General features: G+C 56.3%; 2 protein-coding genes and 1 long non-coding RNA gene across 14 annotated transcripts in view; 1 reads left to right on the top strand and 2 right to left on the bottom strand.

Moving 5' to 3' along the window:
- Positions 1-8745, top strand: part of TMEM120B (transmembrane protein 120B) — a 47365-nt gene extending 38620 nt beyond the window's left edge. For all 7 annotated transcript variants that reach the window (XM_064272154.1, XM_064272155.1, XM_064272153.1 and 4 more), the window contains one exon: positions 400-8745. In XM_064272154.1, the coding sequence (XP_064128224.1) occupies positions 400-513 (114 nt within the window). In that variant the 3' untranslated portion in view covers positions 514-8745. The remainder of the gene's footprint in view (positions 1-399) is intronic.
- Positions 2096-13167, bottom strand: RHOF (ras homolog family member F, filopodia associated). Of its 2 annotated transcripts, none has more exons than XM_064272158.1 (5): positions 12987-13167; positions 12652-12739; positions 5008-5117; positions 4801-4935; positions 2096-3132 (listed from the first exon to the last, which is right to left on the bottom strand). In XM_064272158.1, the coding sequence occupies exons 1-5, from the start codon at positions 13116-13118 to the stop codon at positions 3115-3117; spliced, it is 483 nt and encodes a 160-aa protein (XP_064128228.1). In that variant the 5' UTR covers positions 13119-13167; the 3' UTR covers positions 2096-3114. The 2 variants fall into 2 exon arrangements, with proteins under 2 accessions (XP_064128228.1, XP_064128227.1); XM_064272157.1 differs by having other exon boundaries at positions 2096-3835; positions 12987-13166.
- A 1460-nt stretch (positions 13168-14627) lies between these two features.
- Positions 14628-22760, bottom strand: LOC104846892 (uncharacterized). Of its 5 annotated transcripts, none has more exons than XR_010318569.1 (3): positions 21282-22760; positions 19419-19528; positions 14628-15750 (listed from the first exon to the last, which is right to left on the bottom strand). It is a non-coding gene; the product is annotated as an uncharacterized LOC104846892 (long non-coding RNA). The 5 variants fall into 5 exon arrangements; XR_002783702.2 differs by lacking the exon at positions 14628-15750 and adding an exon at positions 17819-18427; XR_010318570.1 differs by lacking the exon at positions 14628-15750 and having other exon boundaries at positions 17819-19528; positions 21282-21318; positions 21435-22760.
- Positions 22761-23512: the final 752 nt, after the last annotated feature.

The following is a 23512-nucleotide window of genomic DNA, read 5'->3' as shown; positions in this document are numbered from 1 at the left end:
GTATGGGGTCTGTAGAGAGGGAGAATTCTCCACCATCCCTTTCCTGCGCCCCTCCCCCCGCCCATGGGGCCTGACTGCCCAGAGCTCCCTGCTGCTGGGGTCTCGGCAAGGGTAGGGGGGCCAGGGAGCTCTGCAGTGGCCAATGGTTTGCAATCCCACAGAGGTTTGCCCCACTGAGCGCCATGGGGGGCTGACCCTGAGGACCCACCCCTTTCCCCAGTTTGCGCAGATGTCTCCCTGCCGCTGGCGTAGCCTTGCAGACCACAGGAGACCCTGTGATAGGGGGGTTCCAAGGTTTCAGCGTAGGGGCATTCCGGAGGGGGCATGCTGTCAGAGCCTGAGCCACCTGTCTGGTTCACACCCTTCTCCTCTTTCCGTCTTCTCTGGGTGCCCCCGCAGGTGTTTGTCTTGGCACTTACGTTTCTCGTCCTCTTCCTTGGCAACTTCCTGACCACACTCAAAGTCGTGCATGCCAAACTCCAGAAAAACAGAAACAAGACAAAGCAGCCATGAGCCACGGCACTCTTGTGCCCCTTGGACCCCTGGACTTTGGGACTGCTGGGGGACTCTGGTCGGCACTCCTGCTGCCGATGTCCTCCCCAGCAGCGGCGGTGACCACTGGCTGCAGTGATCAGGGGCCAGTGCGTTGTGGGGAGCAGGGCCGAGGCCCCGGTCTCTGGCCGAACACAAGGAATGTGAGCCCAGCCCATCCGTGCAGTATTAGCCCACCCAGCCTCCCTATTTATAAGCATATTTAATACCAGGTCCCCCCAATTCCCCTGGAACCCGAGGCTTTCCCCACGGCCCTGGGCAGTGGCCAAGACTGGGCCAGTCTTCCTGGGAAGGGGCCTACAGCCTCAGGGAGTCCCTCTGTCCTCTCCTCCCTCCCGTCATTTGAGCTCCTCAGGTTGGGGTTTGGATGTGCCTCGCTGGGGTCGGATTTATGCTGTACTGCTGCTTACTGAGTCCCAGGCATGGGGTTGAATGAAGCTCTGAGTGTCCTGTGGAGCACCCCGCCCTGGGCTACACCGCTTCTGCTGTAAGCTCCTGCCGTGGCGGGGCAGGGGGTGGGGGTTAAAGTTCTCAGAGAACCACTGTCTTTGCCTCCTGTTGTTTTGCTTTCTGAGTCTTTTCCCTGTTTGTTGGGGAACAGGGGCCTGCCCGCTAAGGCCTGGAGGGCTTGGACCCTTAGAATGACACCAATGGGTTTTCTTATTGAGGGTCACCACCAGAGGGCGCTCCAGCCCCTAGATTGTTTTAACTGAGGGCAGTTCTGACACTGAAAGTTTGGGTCTGCTCTTGGGAGTTTCCTGACCCTCACACCTCAGCCCACTTCCCCAAGTTCTTGCACTGAGTACTCAGGAAGTGGGACCAAGACTCTCAGCCTGCCAGGGGTTTAAGCCATCATGGAGGTCACCTATTTTCCACCTTCCTCCCTTCTCAGGGGTTCTGGAATGTTCCAGGGGTTGTTAGCAGGGCCCACCCCTCAAGAGGCCAGATTCTGAGGCCTAGGAAGGTCTGGTAACCCAGCGTTAGATCCTCTATTAGTGGTAAGGGTGGAGAATCCAGTGGGTTCAGTTGAATGTTCTACTCAGTCTCACTCATGGGCCTCAGCTGCCCTTAGAGACGTCCCTACAAATCCACTTAGACTAGAATTCACAGCTGATGCCCACAGACATGTTTTGTTTGGCCCTCAATGGGATTTAAAAAAATTGTTTCAGTTACATTTTTAAAATGCGAGATTCTCCCTCATCCCCCTCACCTCAGTCAAGATTCCACATAAGGACCCAATTTCTACTTTCCCTAGAAAAATGGTAAAGATCTGGCAGCATTCCTGCGGGGCGGCACTTGGCTAGGTTTAAGTCAGCCTTCGTAGTTTGCCACAGGCCCTGCCACTCCCTTTTATACCGGTGCTCCTTCCCTGTTCAGGTCTGCCATCTGGCTCTTTAGGTGCTTTGGTTTGCCTTAGACTAGAAGTCAACACTTTTTTGGAAAAGGGCCAGATGGTGAGTATTTTAGGCTTTGCAGGCCATACTGACTCTGTTGCACCCTACAGTTGTAGGGTGAGGGCAATACAGAAATGAATGGGCGCGGCTATGTTCCAATAAAACTTTATTCACAAAAACAGGCAGCGACCAGATTTGACTCACAGGCTGTAGTTTCCTGACCCCTGCCCTAGAGCGTCATGTGTGCACACCTCCTCGGGTTCTGCAAGATTACGAGGTCCTTGGTCTCATTCCTCTGTTGATCCCCAGAGCATTACAAGGGCTTTGGGAACCTAGGTAGGGTGGAGTGCATTTCAGAAGTCTCCTTTCCTGGCAGCCTGGCTTCTGATAGGCTCAGGCTTAGGGGGGCACCCAGCATTGGGCAAGGGGGGCAAAAGCCACTTGGAGCCATGATCCCATCTTGGTAATGCTGTCCTCTGGGCCTCACTCCAGAACCAAGCAGCGGTCAATCTCTGATGGGCGTTAGAATCATTTGGAACACTTGCTTCAAAAGTCCTGGGCCCCTCCCTCCAGAATTTCTGGAAGGTGGCCCGGGGCTCAGGGGTCTACAGGTTAACAGGTGCCCGCCTGGCTGTTGCTGACACAGGTGGTCTGAAGAGGACTAGCTATGAGAAACCCATCACGTGTAGGGAGGGGATGGGTCCTGTCCATTTCCACAGGAGGCCAGGCCAGGATGGCCTCAGCTCCAAAACCCCACATTGTGGTAAAGTGGAAGCTGTTAGGGCCAGAGGGCAGCTCAATGACAAATGGCCCACTCCTGTCCGCTGCAGATGGGGAAACAGAGTCTGAGAGAGAACTGACCTGATCCAGGCCACCAGGGATGGATGGTGCGTTTCACCTTGATTTTCTGACAGTGGGGTTGGGGGTTAGGACTCCTGGAGCAGGGGTGAGATTGGGGCTCGAGGGGTATACTTTTTGCCTTTTGAAAGATGATTTCCTCTCCTCCTTGGGCCTGTGTGCCCAACTCTGAAATGATGGTGGCCAAGCTGAAGGTCAAGGCTAAGTCTGCTGTGTGGGCCAGGAGGAGGGGCAGGGTGGTGGGTGGTGGTGGCCCCACATCCGGGGCTATGGCTTGTGTTCTCCTGATAGGCCCTGGGCCCTGGCCCTGTCATGGCCCCCCAGGTTCCTGGGGAAAGGAAGGAAGAAGCAGAGTGTAAACAGCCGTGCCTATCTCAGGAGGCCAGGGAGCAGGCAGCCTGGAGCCCATGGGAACCCTGCCAAGTCCACATTCGCCCGTGTACCAGACAGTTTTAATTTCAAGCATAAACTGGGTGTGCAAAGAGGGGCACAGCATGGCTGGTGGAAGCCAAGATGAGGACACTCTTGAGTCCTGGGGACAAATGTGTGGCCCAGACCCTGCAGAAAGTGTGGTTTCCAGGACAGAGGATGTGAACCCAACACCCTCATTCACCATGGGGCCACCGCTCAAGTGTGAGCCTGGAGGCGAGTTAGTGGTCAGAAGCCCCAGCTGGGAAACGAGAAAGTCCCAGAATGATCCAAGAGTCCTGCCACAGGCCCCAGACACAGATGCTGGAGATGCCCAACTCCGAGTGCCCTGTGAGAGTTGCAAGTGGGAAGCAAAGGTCCTGGGCCCTGTCAGTTCTGTCTTGAGGGCCGCCTGTCCTGGCAGGGGCCCTGCAGCCCAGTGTCCAGGGCCCAAAGGGTCACAGCAGCAGGCAGGGCCGGCGTTGTTTCTGCCGCTGGGCTTTCTTCAGAGCGCTCAGGGCAACCTTGGCAGCCTCTCGGAAGACGTCCTCCACGTTCTCCCGGAACTTGGCGGAACACTCCAGGTAGAGTGCAGCCTGGATCTGCTCGCAGGCGCTCTGGCCCTAGGCGAGGAGGTGCCAGCATTAGACAGGGCCAGAGTATGGGGTCCCTGGAGGCCTGCTCACACCCTCTGGTCGAGGGCTAGCTTTGGGGGCTCAGTTAAGGGCCCCCTCTGTTCTCCATCCCTAGGCCGGCCTCCCGAGTGTCAGGATGGAAAGGGAGGGCCTGTGTGACGTCCCCCAGGGGTTGGGGCTGCTGGGAGAAGTTCATCCCGGCCTCCGCCTGCCCCTCTCCAGCTTCAGGCTGAATTCTGAGAAGTGCGAAGACCTCAAACAGGGCTTCCTAGATCCTCCCTCTTTTCTGTAAATATGGTTCAGGCACCTGAACTTCCTCTTAGAGTAAAAGGAGGACTTTATTTTATAAATGAACTTATCTTTATTAATGCTTGCTTTTATTGAGATGTCTTTATTAATTTTCTTTTATATACAGATGTATTTAAGGGAAATATCCTTGTTTGTTCTCCACGCCTCGCCCAAAAAGCCGCAGGGTTTGGATTTGCCTTGACTGTGACTCGTGGGTAGAGGAGCCTACTTTTGGAGCAGGGCCTGTCCCTCTAGTCCCCCGGTAGACAGGACGGGGTGGTGGTTAGAGTACAGGCTCAGGGTCTGAGAGCCTGGGGCCACATCCTGGCTCCACTGAAGAGCTGCATGACCCTGGACAAGCTATTGACCCTTTCTGGGCTTCCACTTCTCCCTTGCACAATGGGGGCTGCTAACAGTACCTGCCTTAGAGTTATAAGGATTAAATGAAGGAAGCCATGTAAAGTGCTCAGACCAGAAGGCTATCAACATTATTAATAATTTTAAATTATTAGAATCCTGCTTGCCTCAGCTCCCCCCAAGGCCACTAAGGCATCCCAGTGGCAGAAGCAGAAGACTGGGGAGCCTTTTGACCATGGCTGTGCCGCTGCCTTGGCTCCTGCTGGTGGGGTGGTGGTGGGGGGAGGGGTTGCCAGGTCACGGCCCACCTGCATGTAGGTGATGGGCTCCAGCTGGGCGGCCCGAAGTTTCCGCAGCTGCTCCTTGTCCTTCCTCAGGTCCGTCTTGCAGCCAATGAGCACCGTGGGGGTCCCTCGGCAGAAATGCGTGACCTCGGGGAACCACTGTGGGGGAGAAGGTGGGGCATCAGGGCTGGGGGGCTGCTATCAGCATCCAGCCTAGGAGGCAGGCCTCACCTTGATGAGGACGTTGTCGTAGCTGGTGGGGTTCATGACGTCATAGCAGATGAGCACGAGGTGGGTGTTCTGGTAGGACAAGGGCCGCAGTCGGTCATAGTCGTCCTGTCCTGGAACCAGAGCAAAGATGGGGGTCAGGGAAACACCCCCGTCCATGCTCAGATGGGCAGGCGACTTAGTTTCCTCACTATAAAGCAGGGGTGACAGCCTATGGTACTGGGTGGTGACAAAGATTCCTCAAAAGAAACCCACAGAATTGGTGCTCAGCGAGCTGGGCCTGATTACAGGGGAAGAATGTGCTGGGAAAACTGCTAGCCGTCATGACCGGGAGGATGCTCCCTGCCTGGATGCTCAGCTTGAAGGTGCAGACTTGGGGCCAGACTGCCCGGGCTCAGTCCCCCTCCAGATTCGGAGCCACGGGGCTGGGGCGGCCCAGGTCGCTACAGTTAACAGCCGTGCCCAGCATACCTTGGCTCTGGCTTCCCTGGGATAAAGTGAGCTGTCAGCTGAGCTCCCCCGTCCATTTCTGTGAACACCCAGGGCGGGGCACAGATTGCTGGAAAGAGCAAGGAGCCACCTCCCAGCCCAGGTTCCCCTGCGCACTGGCTGTCACCCTTGCTGCAGTCGGAGCCACCTGGGGAGGGTTTAAGAATCCTGAGGCCCCTCCCCAGCACCTGCTGGATCAGAACCTGGAGGCTGGGCTGGAACCAAGAACAAGTTTTTAAAAGGTTTGGTTTAAACTTTTTATACTGACAATTTCAAACGTCCAGAAAAACTGCAAACAGAGCACTAAGAACCCTCTGCCTCAGATTCGCTAAGTGTTCACCTTCTGCCCCACTTACCTTATCACTGTATAAACGCTTCGTTTCTCTGAATCACCGCAGACGCCCCTTAATGGTTCAGCACATGTTTCCTAAGAACAAGGGCATTCTCTTCCCCTACCATGTCCTGGGTGGTGCAAACAGTCAGTGTGCTCAGCTGCTAACACCTACCCAGAGGTGCCTCGGAAGAAAGGGCTGGTGATCTACTTCCAAGAAATCAGCCATTGGAAACCCTGTGGAGCACAGTTCTGCTCTGACGCACACGGCTTCGCCATGAGTCGGAGTTGACTCCACCATGAGGGATTCTTACCCTACCATAGTAAAGTATCGCACTCAGCCATCAACGCTGACACCAGACTCTGATTCAGTATTTTGATTTTGCCATTTCCCCAATTAAAAAAAAAAAAAAAAAAACTTTTTGCCAGCGAGCTGATTCTGATTTATAGTGACTCTACAAGGCAGAGTAGAACTGTTTAAGCATAGGGTTTCCAAGGGGCGGCTGGTAGATTCGAACTGTGGACCTTTTGGTTAGCAGCGGAACTCTTAACCACTCCACCACCGGGTGGCGCCAGTCTGCCCTCCACTCCCTCCCTGCCGCAGGTCTCAGGAGAAGTGGCCTCTCCACCCAAAGCTTACATATTGTCTACTGTCTGACTCCCCCGTGGATGGTAAACACCATGAGGGCAGGGGCCATGTCCTTAAAACTAAATCCTGGTACCCAGTAGGTGTCCTGTAAAGACATGCTGGCTTTTGATTTGAAATTGCTGAACTCTTGTCAGAGGCAGCACAGATAAAGGCTGATATGTGCCCCTGGGTCTGCCATGACAGCCCACAAGGACATTAGTGCAAGAGACATCAGAGGGTTGGTGAAGGCAGGGGTTAGGCTGCTGGGAGTTGAAGGAGGAAGTCGAAACAGTGTGTTCAGAACACCTAGGGTGAGGCCTTTGCCCCTGTAGTTCCCTCTTCTAGAACACTCTCCCCCATGTAGCAGCATAGCTCACTTGCCCCTTCAGGTCTCTACAGAAATGTCACCTCCTCCGAGAGACCTCCTGTTGGAACAACAGCCTCATTCGTATTCCGCCGCCCACCCCCGGTTGTGGTTTTATTTTTCTTCACAGCACGCACGACTCCCTGACGTCATGCTATTTTCCTATTTGTCTGCCCCCCCAGCACATCAGCCCCCTGCAGATGGGGGCCACGTCTGTACTGTTCACTGTGGCATCCCTGGGGTCTAGCGCTGTGCCTGAAACACAGGCGTCTGGAATGAATGAACAAGCCAAAGAGTAGGTGAACACCATGGAACAATCCCATCCGTTTCCTCTGCTGTGAGGACTCCCATAGCCCTTTAGCATTTACAAGGGCACTGCACTCGCATGACCTGTGTTAAATCCAAGCAGCCACTCTGGCAGGTAAGCAGGGAAAGTTCCAGGTCGGTGAGTTCTTTGCCTTGAGAGCCCAAGACAGCAGACGCCGAGGGGCCAAGGTCACAGCTGCAGTGCCAACTCGATCCCCAGTGCCAAGGTCAGCTGCCTGTGCGGCCACTCCACAAGTGACAGTTCTTCCAGGAAACCCAGCCTTGCCAACTAGGAACTAAGCTCTGGGCCCCCGTTTCCTCACCTATGAAACAGGGATGCATGAAGCCGGTGAGCCTGTGAACGCTTGCTCATCGTATGCCAAGGCCTGTCTGAAGCTCTTTACCTGCCTTAGGAAACCCTGGTGGTGTAGTGGTTAAGCGCTGCGGCTGCTAACCAAAGGTTGGTGGTTTCGAATCCACTAGGCGCTTCTTAGAAACCGTATGGGGCAGTTCTACTCTGTCCTATAGGGTCGCCGTGAGTCGGAACCGACTAGATGGCAACGGGTTTGGTTTTGACCTGCCTTAACTCATCACGCCTCACAATGACCCTACAAAGTTGGCTCCATTTTACAGATGCAGAAACTCAGGCAGAGAGAGGTGAAGTGAGCTGCCCAAGGTCACATAGCTAAAGGGAAGCTTTGTAATGACAGAGGACTACTGGCAGGACTCGGAATGCCCTCGTGACATGATGGTTAAGTGCTTGGCTGCTGTAAGGTTGGTGGTTTGAACCCACCCAGCAGGCTCCCTGGGAGAAAAGACCTGGCAATCTGCTAGATTACAGCCTAGGAAATCCTATGGGGCAGTTCTACTCTGTCACACGCGGTCGCTATGAGTTGAAAATTGCCTTAATGGCATCCAACAGCAACAATTCTCCTAGCCTGCCCCCAGAGGGTAGGCAGCTATTCTCACCCTACAAGCCCCAGCCCTAACCAGATGAGGAAAAATGGCTGCCAACCTAACACCTAGAAAGAGAGGGACTCTGGGAGGGTGTGGGCAGCCAGCCCAGATCCCACCTCCTCTGGGATGGTTCCTGGCTTGACTCCTGTCTGGCTCAGCTTTTCCCAAGGTTCAGTGTGGGCCACCACGCAGGAACCAGGCCACGGACCATATACTTCCACCCTCCCCGTCACTCAGGAGAGCCACTCAGATGCACCTTCCCTTGCAGGGCCTCAGTCTCCTTATCTTCAAAAGGGGGGTGATAACCCTGCCCCAGATATTAGAAGGGAAAGGACATGGTAGGCTGGGAGATGCTGGACAAAAGCAGAGGGATTGCTACTGTGGCTACTATTGAAACAAACTTCCTGAGGCGGGTGGGCTTCGGTGGGGGGGCGCTAACCCCGGGATCTTTGGACCCACAAGCTTTAGGAGCCCACTACCCACAAGCACACCATTACAACCCTCCCCCAGTTTAACCATAACAGTGCCAAGGCTTAAGGGGGCCAAGCCACCAGCCCAGTCACACTGGGGCTTCACCCTGTCCTCTCATGTGAGCTCAGGACATCCAAACAGTCTGAGTTGTACACAAAGGAGGCATTGTGGACTGAATTATGCCCCCCCCCCCCCGCAAAATATGTTCTATAAATCCTAACCTCTATGCTTGTGGTTATAATGCCATTTGGGAATGGGCTGTCTTTGTTGTGTTAATGAGGCAGAATTTATCTTAAGTTAATTTCTTCTGAGATAGAAAAAAGATTAAACAAGCAAGTAGAGATGGGCGAAAAGAGATGCCAAGCCACACGAAGATCGCCCAGGAGCAGAAGCTGAAAGAGACAAGGACGCTCCTCCAGAGCCAACAGAGAGGGAAAGCATTCCCCTGGAGGCAGTGCCCTGAATTCTGACTTCTAGCCTCCTAAGCAGTGAGAAAATAAATCTGTTTGTTAAAGCCATGCACTTGTGGTGTTTCTGGTATAGGGGCACGAGATAACTAAGACAGGAGGCATTTATTCCTCACGTGGAAAAGTCTCTGGGCCACGGTTCTCTCAAAGCCGCCCATCTTCCTAAGGTTGGCGATACTGCGGGGCGGGGTAGAAGTGTGGTCTCTCCTCACGCAAGGGTATTTCCTTTGCGGAATGGAGCTTTACTGCAATGGCCATCTTTTTGGGGGCCCAGGGTCTCTGAGGGCCAGAGCTGGCTTGAGGACAGAAGGAGTGTCCTCAGGCCACAGTAGTCCCCAAATCTGGGAGGCACACTGAGGCTAGACTGGGCGTTGGTCAAGGGAGGGTTCGGGTAGAGTGAGAAAGGGAAGCTGCCAGAGAAACTCTTACTAGTTCTGCGAAGTCCCACCCATCTGTGTTTCCTCCCCAGAAGGAGGACTAGCTGGGGCTGCAGCAGCCCCAGCCTTGAGCTAAGCCCATATTCTGACTGACCCGCACATGCGGCTCCCCTAAGCCTCCAGGGCTCCTGGCTGCTATGGCTCATGATACCCCTCTTGTCCCCAACTCCTCAGCAACTCTCTGCCCCCCTTCCTCTTGTTTCCCTCAGGTTGGAAGAAGACCAAGCTCTGCACCTCCCTAGGGCAGCCCATCCTGTGACCCCAAGCCTAGACCCAACCCCAAGGCCCAGGTGAATTCCATCTCTAGCTAGTGTCTTCACACCCCTCCCTTCCTCTGCCTCCCCTCTGCCGGGGAAACTTCAGGCTTCACCACAACTTCCTGCCTCTGAGCGTGTCAGGGCTCCATGGGGGAGGGCAAGGCGTGTTCACAGCCCCCGCCCCCCTTACCTTTGAGCACAGAGAGCTCCGTCTGCCCCTCCGCCCCCTCCCACCACTGTAACTGCTTCCTCAGGACGGAGAGAAGTGGCCAGACTGCCTCCCACTCGCCCAGGGCAATCACTGGGTCCTGTGTGTGGACAAATTCGGTCTCCCAGGGGCCACCCCTGTCCCACAGCTCTCATCACTGCTGGGTAAGTTGTCCTTTCTGGGGCCAGCCCAGCAGGTTCTAGAACCTTCTACAAGAAACTCTTCTAACATCATCTCTAGCTCGGCCACTCCCCTCAGCCCCTTAGCCCCTCAGCCCCTTTCTTTCTCTATCTGGTCATCTGCCATGTTCTCCCCATATCCATCCACTCTAAAGTTAGAGATCATTGCTATCACCTGCATCACACAGGGCCCTCCCCAGTGGTGCCTCCCACATTCAGCTTGATGATCCATTCATTCAACAATCACATCAGGAGGCTCCCTTTGGGGCAGGGCTGGGCTGGGCCCTGAAAGAATGGAAGGAATGACCCAGTCTGTTCTACTTGTTGCTCACTGACCAGGGAATTTCCTCACCCAGTCACAGCAGGGCACCTTGAGGGGGCAGCCATATTTCTTCCCCCTCAGGAGCTGGTCTGGGTCTGTCGTGCTGGCTGTGAGGCCCGCCTACTCTGTCCAGAACTCCGTGAGGGGCTCAAACCCCAGCACTGCTCTTCTGCTGCTGGGAAGAGTCTCATTTTAGTGGGGAAACAGGTGTCCCCCAGTAGCAGGGGCTGCGGGCCAGCACAGAGCTCTGCAGGCCACAGACTCGAGAGAACGGGCTCAAATGCATTGGACTACTACCTGAAAGGTTCGTGCTTCTAACCCACCCAGCAGCGCCCTTGAAGGAAGGCCTGGTGATCTGCTTCCATAAAGATCACAGCCAAGAAAACCCTATGGAACAGTTCTACTCTGTAACAGTTGGGGTCACCAGGAGTCAGAACTGACTCGATGGCAACAGGTTTGGTTTTGGTTTTCCTTTCAGCCAGCCCCTTGCTAAGTGCCCCACATCATCTTAATCTGATTTAATCTTCAAGACTGTTTTCGCCTTGATTACAGGTGAGGAAGCTGAGGCCCAGACGTCCCCAGGTACCCAGTCAGCTGCAGTGGCATTGAAGCTCCAGTCTGTCTGGGTCTGCCTGTCTCAATAGCGCGTGGCTAAACCCCAGCAGGATGTTGTGGAAGGGAGCGTCACTGCCCAGGTGGTCACACTCACGTGCAAGATCTGGTGACAGGGAGCTCCTTCCCTCCCTCCTGCAGCAGCTCTGACCACCAAGTCTTCCTTATACCGAGTACAAGCTTTCCGGAAACGTCACACGCCAGTCTACACTGATATGTTTTCTGAGCATCACTCTCTGGGTGAGGCCAGAAAGGCCAGGAGTGGTTCCTGCTCTCATTCTGATGGGAAAAGCAACCTTGACCCTTAAACCACCACGATCCAAGGGCAGAGAAATCTCCCCTCTGACCCACCCAGGGCCCCAACTCTGACCCATCAGCACTAACCCACAAAGCGGGGTTAGTGAACTGCTCAGTCCCAGGCAGGAGCCATATGAGATGAAAAGTGTCCCAAGCACTTTTAGTGCACCCGGCCACGCCCTCGGGACTTCCCCTGTACCTCCTGCTTTCTCTGCCCAACCCTGTCTGGGGGCCTGGTTCTGTGCTGGGGGAGGCCCTGCAGGCCTCTCAGCCAACCACAGGTGGTCCTCAGAGATCAAGGTATAGGGAACCATAAAGTAAAGAAGCCAAAGTCCAGGAAGGAGAAAAGGCCTGGGGGCCGAGGCAGCCTCTTTTCCGATCCGCCCAGGGTACAGCGAGGGAGGTAATGATCTGCCTGGGAGGCGGCTGTTCTGGATTTTGGCTCAACCCAAGGTAGCCAGAGACCTCACCTCACACGTACAGGGTTTGGCCGGCAGGGGCGGGGACACACCATGATGTGGTTTCCACGCAGGTCACTCACTAAACACTGAGTCACAAAGACTGAATGAGCCCCACCTGGGAAATCTTGACCTTTGCTTCCCGATGTAGATTCAGCCTAGCGGGGAGCCAGGGCCGGCGGGAGGCACCCCAAGGGCTGGCTGTGTTACCCAAGTCCTCCTATTGAACGTGCTGGTCTCCAACACCAACCGTTGCAATCAGCATAAATCTGCATGCGTTACAGGCAGCAGACTGAATCTTATTTCTGACCTGCATTCCCCAGAATGCCATCCCTCCTCGGTTGTTCATTTTCTAACATTTCCTGGTTTCTTCCCAGGAAAGCACAGAACTGTAGCCACAAATTCTAGGACTACAGGCTCAAAACTGGAGCAAAGAAACCAGAATCACCCACCATAGCCCACCGAATCTCAGAAGCCGGGGAGTTAATGTCCATGGGATCCTGAGGCCTAAGGACAGGCTCTGGTCTGTATTTACCGCACCCTAGAGCCACAGGACCTAGATATGCAATCCACTGAATCTTAGAATCTAGATCCCAAAGAACCTTAAAACACCACACGATGTTACATATGAAATTCTGAAGCCATGTGGAGCAGAAGCGTCCCCCACGAGTTCTCAGAAGCACCGGAGGGAGCTGTGGGCTCTCTACACATCCAAACATCCCCTTTTACAGATGCGGCGAATAAGGCCCCGAGAGGGCCAGGGAGACCTCAGGGCCCCGCAGAGGCTGGGGGGTGGGGATGCCCCGGCGGGAAAAACCCTTCGGTGGGACCCCCCAGGGACCCTCGGCGCACACACGCACTCACCGGCCGTGTCGTAGAGGTTCAGGGTCACCTCCTTGCTGCCCACGGTCACGCTGGCCGTGTACTTCTCGAACACGGATGGGGCGTAGTGCTGTGGGAGAAGGGGTCGGGCTGGTCTTCCAGGGTCCGGGCGCACCCTTACCACCCTCACCCCACTAGGCTCTGGAATTCCCGAGGGGCCGCGCTGGAGAGGGTGGAGGCCATCTTTCCGCGCTCAGGACGCCGGGGACCCTGGCGTTCCGGCTCCGGGAGCGGGCAGGGGCTGAGGGGTGCCCCTCGCCCCCAGTGGGCCTAAGCGGCCCCGAGCCCACCTTCCTCCAGCCCACCGCGGGCCTCACCTCGGGGAAGGACCCCTGGCTGTACACCATGAGCAGCGAGGTCTTGCCGCAGCCACCGTCACCGACGATCACGATCTTCAGCTCCTTCCTGCCCGGGGCGGCGGTGGAGTCCCGGGTCCCGGGGGCGTCCATAGCCCGGCGCTGACAGCACTGACGGCGCTGGCTCCCAGCGCTGGGGCTGCCCAGGAGCAGCTGGGGGCGGGGCCTGGCTTGGGGCGGGGCTCTGGAAGCCCCGCCCCCGTAACCGGCACCGCCTCCGCGAGGCAGACACCCGGGTCCACCCCCCAGCCTCAGTTTCCTTCCTGCTAGGTTGCTGGCCCGGAGCGTTCAGCTCTCAGCCCCAGGGAAACTGAGGTAAATGAAAAACGAAGTCCCCTTTCGCCGCAAGCGGAGCTCCCACGCCCTCCCCGAAGCGTCACGGCGCGCCCCCAGCAGGCAAGACCCGACTGTTTCCGCGGCTGCACGCCGGGCGCCTCTGATTGGCAGGCTTCTCCTCCGGCAGGGACTCTGATTGGCCGGCTGGGCCGCCCCCCATTGGACAGGGACTCCTTGATTGGTGGGCTGTGCTTCCAGTTGCGGAGTCCACACCGCCGGGGTCTGGAGCTCAGGGAAAAGCCTCTGCTCCTTACCCCCGGCTTTGCCCCGCCCTACAATGTGGTCTGGTGCCAGCTTGCCTCTGGCCTTAGTTTCCCCCTGATGGCAGTGGTGGTGTCAGGAAGGATGCTGGCACGGGGGTCTTGTCTGCTCACCTGGTCTGGCCCTCGGGGCTCCTGTGCGTGTGCCGGGTTGGGGGGTGGAGAATACGGAATTGGGGTTTCACTTACCTGCCCCCCGCCCACACTCCCTGGGGCTGCAGAGTGGACGACTGGCGCCCTCTGCCGGGAGCTCGCCTTGGCGCGGGGCCGCTCAGGGAGCAGGTGAGCGGTCGCGAACACGCCGTTTCCCGGGTTGGCCCCAAAGCACCCAGGCTGGCGCCTCTTCCCGCAGGGGTCATAAGCATGGTGAGCCGAACCGACACCGTCGGGAGCTGGCCGGATGGATCTAGTTGAGGTCAACTGGGCCCCGCGTCCGTGCACTTCGCAGAGACTGATAACCCCCACCCCCACCCCCACTAGGAAATGTAAAGTGTTCTCCACCGGCAGCCACGTGGCCTTCACCCCAGGTATTCTCCCGTCTCCTGACCAAAACAGTAGCACTGACCACTTAACTACGTGCAGGTACTACCACCGCTTCCCTCCCCGCCACCTGGGATTACTGTCCAACAATCCATGTCAGCGGTCAGGGCTGGTGAGGGGCCCCTGGAGCCGGCCCGTGGCAAACAGGCACTGGGCATAGCTAAAGGTCTGGTCCTCCCAGCTGGGCTAAACGAAAACAAAACCAAACCCGCTGCCGTCCAGTCGCTTCCAACTCATAGCGACCCTATAGGGCAGAGTAGAACTGCCCCATAGTATTTCCAAGGAGCGCCTGGCGGATTCGAACTGCTGACCTTTTGCGCCACGAGCGTTCCCCCAGCTGGGCTAGTAGAGCCCATTTCTAACAAAACCTGCCAATAGCACGGCTGGGATAAATGACTTGTTTCCTCAGAGGGGAAGGGCTAGCTGGCAGGATTCAGAATCTTCTTGCCCCCGCCCACCCCACCCCACCCAGAAGACTCTCAATTTTGAAATTCTTAGCAAAGATCGGGTTAATTTCACTTCGTGAAAGAAACTGCCACCCTGGCAGTGCCACACATGCAGGGTCAAGGTTTTCAGTGGATGCAAGGCAGGGCCTGACCACCAGAGGGCAGCCGCGACCGCCCGTGGAAGCCCCAGAAGACAACAGCCTTCGCTGGGAAGGGGATGAGAACCAGACCCAGGCTGTGAGATGGAAGCCCTCTTCTGTCCTCTGGGCTCACCTGGCCAGAGGAGAACCTGCTGTGTTAAACACCCCTTTGACAAATTCATAGCAACTCATCTGTTCCTTTTTTGCAACACATTTTTATTGAGAGGCAATGGTGTTCCTGCCCATGAGGAGCTCACAGTCTCGGGGGAAGCAATCCAATGCATTTGGGAGACCTGAACATTTAGAGACCAGAACCCACGTGGGGCTCAGGGGAAGCTGAGAGATGGGTAGCACAGAACTAAGCTGGGCAGTGTTGGGGAGGGCAGGCAGGTGAGAGCAGAATGGATACACAGCCTGGGCCAATGCATGGAGTCTGAAAAACTCCATTGGGTAGGTTGCATAGAGCCTGGGGAGTGAGGAGGGAGGCCAAGGTAAGTGGGGTTAGCTCATGGACGGGCTCTCCTACCATGCTCCCTGAAGGGAGGTTGTTGGCCGCTCAGCTGGAGGAGTAGGAGAAGAGCCTGGTAGGGCCAGGCCCTCTTAAGCTCCTCTCCAGTAGCCAAGGAGGAGCTGTCACTGGCCCAGGCCAGGCCAGCGAGGCAGGGATGGGGCTGGGCCATCTTTCCACAGCGGCAGCCTGAGGTTGGCAGGAGAGGAGGGGTCCAAATCCAGGGACATGTCAGAAGTAAGGTCCCTGGGACTTGGCGACTGACCACAAGGCTTTAGGAGACCTTGGAGGCCAAGCCAGGGTGGAGTGAGTCACTCAGGGACAGAGCAGATGGAGAGCTTGGGGTGAGCCGACCACCACTTACCTCCCCTCTGGCTACTTCAGGTTTGACCCTCCAAGAGGATGGGCTTCACTGGGGTCCCTGGAACTCGGGGTGGGGGGGAGTGGAAGAGTAAGGGTCACCCCACTCTAAGCAAACTGTCACCTGAAAGCAGACTAACCACACCAGCCCATGAGAGGGCTTCTGATTTCCTCAAAACCATGAGACCCTGGCCTCTACTTTCCCCACCTGTGAAATGGGGCTATGATCCCTACTGAGGACAAAACAAAGACATGAAGAAAACTGAGGGGAGGAAATGAGAAACAGTCTTCCCAGTGCTGCATGGGCCCAAGCAATACAGCTGACACCGGCCCCTGCCCAGGCAGGAGGCTGGCAGAATACCACCCTCAGTTCCCTGGAGCAAGTTTGATTTGGACACAGCTCTGATGCCGGGTGGTAGTGGCATTGGATCTACAGCTAAAAATACCCAGAAGCCAAGCCAGCTGCTCCCAGCTTCCTCAGAGGAGGTTGGGCCAGCCAGGCCAGCTGGGAGCTGTGCTTCCCGTCTGGGCCCTGCTCCCTTACCTGCAAGCATCCCAAAGATCTGGGGCATTCTCCACCTGTTCACCAAGAATTCCTGGAGAGGTTTAGGAGGGCAAGGAAGATTTTTTAACCCAGTTTTATCACAAGAGCTGTTGGGACACAGAAGTCTAGAGGGCTGCCCAGGTGGTGATTATGGGATGAACTCACTGTGTTCACTCAGAGGCCTACAGGGCTGGGAGCAGCCTGCGCTGTGGCGAGGCCAGCAGAGAGACATGAAAGGAGCCAGTCTACTCCCACCTAGTTAGAGCAAGGTCCAGCCAGGCTAGGATGGAAACAGTAATGACAACACTTTTGCCTTCCACTTCCTGGGTGCCTCAGAAGACCCTAAGAGTTACCATGTCACCTACCCCACGACAGACAGAAGAAACTGAGCCTGAGCACCTGAAGCAACTCTCAGGCCCCATGGACAGGAAGTGGCTACCAGCTGTCTGGCTACCCCACACCTGTGGGCATGGCAGGCCTCGGCCACCCTTCGGTCCAAAACCACTCCCCTCACAAAGCCAGACTCAAATGGCTGTTGTCTACCCTTCTCCTAACTCCTCATTCACAGGAAATCATGCTCAGACGGAGGCAGGGACTGCCCCACGGCCACCAGCCAGTCAGAGACAGCACTGGACCCAGGTGGCCCCAAGATGGCAGTGGACGCCACTCCAGGGTCGGAACAGAGGCTGCTGTCTCCACCCAGAGGGTCCAAAGGGCCACATTCCATGTTGGGACACTTGGTGGCCCTGGTGGCTGGGCCAGAAGGGGCGGGAAGCCTGGAGGCTTAGTAGGAAGGCAGGTCCAGCTGCCTCCCGCCACCTTCTGCTAGTGTGACCCTTTCTGAGGCAGGCCCCATTGGGCCCAGTGCCAGGAGCAGTCCCACCACTCAGGGCCAGGAGGAACAACAGCCAGCAGGACAGAGAGAAGGCCCACCCGGCGCTCCCTAGGAGGAGATCCAAGGGACAAAGAGAGGAGAAAGAGAAATGAGAGAGAGAGGGAAAGTGGGGAGGAGCTAAGATCTTTCCAGCTGATCCTGGCTTCCCAGAACTCACACCTCGACCACAGTTTAGCACCTAATTGCTCCCTAATTGGTTAGAGGACTGGAGTGAAGGAACTGGCCGGAGCTCTCAGGGAAGCAGCTGGGAGGAGAATATTGAGATCTACCCTTTAACCAACCAAAACCAGTGGGCACTAAGCCAGGGGCCCCAGGACTCCATTAGGAGGGAGGTCAACCACCTCAGGTAGTGCTATGGCACAACAGCAGGCCCAAACGTGACTCCCTCATGACTTTTTAGAGTCCTTCCTCCTCGCCCCTTACTCCAGGTGGAGGGCAGGAAGTCAGGTGCAGGTGAAGCGGGGTTCACCCTCTAGAAAAGGACGGCCTGGGACCCTCAGCTCAAGAGGCGCACAAGGCACCCTGCGGACTGCTCCACCGGACAGCTTAGTGAGACTGCGAGTGGGGATGCCAGGAGACAGCTGGCACGGGAAGAAGCCCAAAATAGCCCAGACAGCTGGGGTGGGGGTGCCAGGGCTCAGGCGCTGGGCTCCAAGTCAAGACACCTGGAACCCCATCCTGGCTCTGCCAGTGGTGGCCTTGCAACCTTTAGTGAGTCACTTCTACTCTGGTCAGTGGGTGGGCAACCCCAAATCATGACCCCATCATGGAGCAGTCTGTGGAGACGGGTGCTGATGACTACACCCGGCCCAACTCAAAACCCACAGGGAAAGCAGTGCTGGCTCTTGGCACCAGGAAAGCCAGTTGTCCCCTTTGCCCTCAGGCCCGGCCACGTGCTGCCTGAGGTCGGGGAGGAGCTGGCGACCGGGCGCAGCCCTGCTCCCTGCAGCCACTCCCAGCAATAATCACGACAGTAATGGAGACCATCTCGTGTGCTGCCTGGATGACAGGCGGCCTCCTTCATTGCACTCAATTCTTCTCCCCGATACCAAGAAAAGCACGCACTGCTATCATTCCACGTAAGAAGACTTGCCAAGGTCACCGGCACAGCTGAGATTCAAGCCCACAGATGGGGGACTTAGAGCCTCCCTTAGACAAGCACCAAGCCCCAGCAGCTCCCCCAAACCTCAGCCTCGCCCTCGCCTTCAGGGGTAGGGCACAGAGGGGGCAGGGACAACGGCATGATCAGGGGCACCTGGACCCAAATAGCTCATCAAAGTAATCACAAACCAGAGATCACAAGGGGTGGAATAGGGGAAGAAACGTAACAACTGAGAAGTCAAGGGCCTCAGCGTCTCCAGCTGTGTCGCTTCCTGGAGACAAAGAGAATGGAAAACTAACTGGCCAGCTTGTGTTAGGAAAATAAGAATGAGAGCTCCCTTAACTATGAAGCCAATCGCTTCTCCCAAGCACTGAGCTCAGGACTCCAAATGCACCAGGTTACTTCTGCCTCTCACCCACCCCAGGTGTTAACCCAGAAAAACCCACCCAGTGCCATCGAGTGGATTCCGACTCAGAGCGACCCTATCCCAGAGGTTCCCAAAATATGTCTCCAGACCAGCAGAATCACAGTCACCAGGGAACTTGTTAGAAAGGCAAGCTCTGAGGCCCCACCTACTGAACCAGAAATTCCAGGATGGGGTGTGTAGCAGTTTTAAAGAGACCCCCACGTGATTCTGGAGCTCACTCAGGTTTGAGAATCTCTGCTCCCATTCTTGCAGGTGGAGAAAGTGGGGCTGGGAGACTATGTGGCTTGTACTGAGGTCTCAGCTGACAAATAGCTAACGGGGTCTCAAACCCAGGTTTGTCTGATTCTAGAAATAGGACTATGAACACCTGCTCCATTTGGCGATGGGGAGGGAACTGCAGGAGTTACCAGCAGAGGGGAAAAGGGGTCAGTAAAACCTTTCCCAGGGAAAGCTAGTCAGCTCTCAGAGTCTCCTTATGCTGGCACTGTCAGCCCACACAACCCCATGCTGGCTGGAGGGCCAGGCCAGGTCACTGCCTAGCTTCCAGCAGCAGGAACACCACCACAAAACGCACTACTGAGAAACAGTTGTGAGACGCAGCCTTTAGTGTGCTGCTAAATCCGGCAGAGAACTGCACGCCCCACACTGCTGACAACAGAAGCTGACAGACTGGATGGATGGGCTCAGCGGCCCAACTCACACACGGTCACACATATTTTTGTGTGGAGGAGGGGCTGCAAAACCAGCCTGGCAGGTTTGGGGTTCCCGCCCTCCGGAAGCTCCAGGCTAAAGCCCCCCAATCTCCCTCACAGTCTGGTAAAGGGGTCACACCTACCTCGGTGGGAGGACTGTCAGAGCCAACCTAAGCCTGCTCCTGCTGTCCAAATAAGGAGGGACTGTCCGCTCTGGGACACCGGGCACGCTGTCCCTTCTCCAGTCAAGTGCCTGGGGAGAGGGGGGAAGCGGAGGGCTAGTTAGGGCGCCCCCAGCTAGTGGAGCTGAGACCTCACCGGCCTAACCCGAGTCGGACAGGGTCTCCAGGGCCGAAGAGGACCTTACAAATACCGCCCCCACCCCACCCCCCGCCGCCCAGCTGCCAAGGCGGCCCTCAGTCTGAAATGGATGGGGGGGCTGAGTCACCAAGGTTCAGCCCGGGCGACAAGCAGCAGGCGGCGACTTATCTGCATTTCCAAAGGCCCGCCCCGTCCGCATCCCCTCCCCCAGGAAGGGCCGGAGATCTGAGGGTTTACCCCAGAGGCCTCTGCCCCGGGAATCCCGGGGAGGCCAGCTCAGCTTTCCCACCCCCACCCCCACCCCCACCCTAGGGGGCCGACTTGGAGAGATGTGCCTGGAGTGGCCAAATCGGGGCGTCTTAGGCCCCAAGTGGGGACAAAGGGGCCGACCCGCCCCACTGGCTCGGCTATCACAGGGAGACTGGGAACCCGAGCAGAGGCACCAAGGACGGTGGGCTGCAGGGGGCGACCTGGGGTCAGGCCGGGCCGCGGGAGAAGCTTCCGCAACGTCCGGTAGCGTTGGAAGACTCAGGGGACCGCCGCGAGGCTCCAACCGGCCCCCTGGCCCTTTGCTGCTGGTTCCCGTGAGGGAGGAGAATACGCCCCCGCGGGCCAGCATGGACCGAGGCCTCGTGCCGCGCGGGCCCTGCGCCGGGGCGGGGGTCCGGGGACGCGGCCTGCCACCCCCCAAGCCGGTCCGGGGCGTCCTGGGGGCGGCGCGCCCCGTTCCCTCCCCGGCCGCCGCCGCCTCCCTCCTCCCGCCTGGCCCAGCGGCAGCCACCGCCCGGGCCGCAGGCGGCGCGCGAAATGGCGCCCGTCTGGCCGCCTAGCCTGACGGAGAGAGCGCGGGAGTCTCCACGCGCGACGCCCCCGAGGCCCTAGCCCCCCGAAACAGGTCCCACGACTTCCCCCCGCCCGGGGCGCCGTGACCGGCGGGCGTTCAGGCCCCTGCCAGGCCGAGGAACCGCCTCCTACGCCGGATTCGCAACGACCAGCGGGGAAGGAGGGCGGGAGGAAGGAAGAGAAAGCCGACCGCCATTAACCGCCGCAGCCCTGCCGGCCGGGCCAGCCCGCAGACCCGGCCCAGGCGGCTCCCAACCCCAGCCCCGGCCCCGGCCCCGGCCCGCGGCTCTGTTGGGAACCTAAAAATAAAACTCGTGTTTGGGAGGGAGGAGCGAGCGTGGCCGGGAGCACAAACAGCGCTCGGCTGCAGGCGGGAGAGATGCTGCGTCATGGTGCCAACATGGACGCCGGCCTTTTGTCCTTTTTTGCTCAAGAAGCGCAGGCGCGCCCCGGAGCCCCCAAAAGCCGGCTCCGGAGTGCGAGGCCCCTACAATCAAAAGAAAAAGGGGTCCTAGTCTGAACCGGGATGTTTCCTCGTCTTTTGGGTTCCCCGGTCTCCAAAGCACGTCAAATTCTCCTCAACAAGGCTCAGATCTGGGAAGAGCGAACAGGACAGGGACAGGGGGTTCCATGGGTGCCCGAGGGTCGCTGGGGCGACCCTCTTCTTGCCTCCGGGGCAGTAGGGGCAAAGGGGTCTGAAAAACCTCTCCCACCCGACTACCAGACATAAAGCTCCAGAAATCTCCTTCTCCCCTCAGCTCCCAAACATTTGCAGACCGTGGCCTGCTCTGAAAAAGGATTTCCTCGAAGGGGTAAAAGGCACTTTTTTTAAATTTACTTACCCGCTCAGCCCGGTGCCATGGAGTCTGGAAGATCAAGCTGGGCGGTGGTTTTGCAGGTGTTATTATAAAAAATATATAGATATGGAGGACTTTTTTTGATTGTTTAGTTGGGAAAATTGGGGGAAATGGTGTTGCCTTTTTTGTTGTTGTTACCTTTTTGTAAGTTACACTCTCATGGCATTGTCTGCTCCTTCCACTTCTGCAAACTTTCCAGGGTTGGGTTGGCAAAAGGCGGCTTCGTTGAGGACTGTTTACTGCTCTGCATATAGCAATGGTGTGATCGTCATTAAGAGACAAAAGGCGAAAATACAGAATCAAACAAAAGGCAAAAGACGCACCAGCCATCCCAACCGCCATAGAAAATACCCCGGGAGTTAACGTTGGTGTTTGGCTCGGACCAGCTACGACTTGTTTTCCAGTTTTAATCTAGTTTCCTGTGACGGCTTTAGTTATTTCTACACAAAGAGGTCTTCCTTTCCCTCCCTCCCCCCCTTCACTAAGATGAGAAAAACAGAGGTGTTTTTCTTCAAATAGATCGATTTTCAAAGAAAGTGTACATGTTACTGGGAAGAAAGCTGACTGGCATTTAGTGCTGTAAACATTTTCAAAAGATTAAAGCTAAAACCTTAGCTTTAGAAAAGCAAAATCGTCTAAAAGCATTTTTAACTGGCTTATATTAGACAAAAGACAAAGACAGACATGCAGATGAAGGTTCAGAAATTAGGACATCTCAGCAACATTAACATGAAAACTGCACTCGGAAGGACAGAATGGATTGGGTACTTACAATGTAAAAGGTATTTAAAAACTGAAAGAGTAACAACTGCTCACAGTATTTTTTGTTGTTGCTGCCATTTCGCTAGTCCTAAACCTAGACATTTAAAACATTACCTTTTTAAAAAGAGAGCAGAAGGAGTTAATAAGATGGCCAGGTTTAAGTGTTTAATAGAGGAAACTACATATATTTAAAAATTTATTGTTCAGTCAAGAGAATACAGATTAAGACAGCTCCAAGCTCCCCCCACCCACCCAAGAAAAAGAGGAAAAAAAAAATGAAATATGTCATTTACTCAGGTTTTTTGGAATTCAAAATTGTTAACTGCTGACATTAATGGTGTGCTATGACCTAGTTATACAAGACAAAGATGGATTCCAAGTCATAAGGAAAAATCCAGGTCTTTTTAAAAAGTCTTCATTCTTCCAACTGTGAGTCCTTTAGCCTGTTGACAAATGTTAAACAACACACTGAGGCGTCCTGAACGGGATGGTAGAGTCAAAGGAAAAACATTCCCCATTTGCAACAAAGGAAAAACCCACTTGGCCATTTAATTCCATTGCAGAAAAATGGCTCCCCTCATCTGTTGGCCTCTCCTTGGTGTCTGATGAAGGATGTTTTGAGATCAGCGTCTAATAACTCAAACCCTATAGAAGCCGCTCGCTGATTGGCCGCCGCGGCCTGCCGCCCTGATCCAGCCAATTACCTACCCACGGCCAAATTACGAACCCCGAAAAGAGCCCCAATATGAAATCCACCACCACGAAGCCCCGGCGAGGCGGCTCCTTCACCCCGGCCGCCCGAGAGCAGAGGCAGAGGGGGCTGCAAACGCGTCCTCGCGAAGCCCGGGAGCCTCGGAGTTGAACTCACAAAATGGAAGCCGCGCGCTGATTGGCCGCCGCCACTCCCGGACCTTTAATAAAGAAAGGGGAAGGAAAAGATAAATGCAAAGAAGGGGGACTCTCTCCTTCGCCGGTGGCTGGAGGAGGAAGGGGGGATAGCATGTGTTCAGGACAATTACGGGGCGCTCGCCTCCAGAAATAATAAGAGAGAGAAGCTTCTATCACCCGGGTCCAGACGAGGGCTGTATCCTCCTCCCAGGAATGCCAATGCTAATTTGGTTCAAATCCTGGTTTCCCCTCTCCAGCTCGGATCCAGCGGGGAGGGGGTCGCGGGGCAGAAGAGGAAGCTGGAGCGCAGATCCCTCGATTGCAACTCTGCTGGAGTCGACGTCTACTCCCCCCACGGCTGCCAGCGTCCAAACACACAATCACTCCCTCCCCCCAAAAGAAACCCAGCCCTGTCCCCCGAGTCCACACGCGCCCACCTCCGGCGCTCGCAGTTTGGAAACAGTTTTGGAGGCCCGAGGCGCTCGCCTGGGCGGCCGCGGCTCCGAGGGTAGCCCCGGCCACAGGAGGTAGAGCCCGGGGAGACCCCCTCCCGCGCCAGCCGAGCC

The sequence above is a fragment of the Loxodonta africana genome, chromosome 19, assembly GCF_030014295.1.
Source record: "Loxodonta africana isolate mLoxAfr1 chromosome 19, mLoxAfr1.hap2, whole genome shotgun sequence".
Taxonomy (NCBI): Eukaryota; Metazoa; Chordata; class Mammalia; order Proboscidea; family Elephantidae; genus Loxodonta; species Loxodonta africana.
The sequence above is the reverse complement of the archived record's forward strand: the minus strand, read 5'-3'. Positions and strand labels throughout refer to the sequence as shown.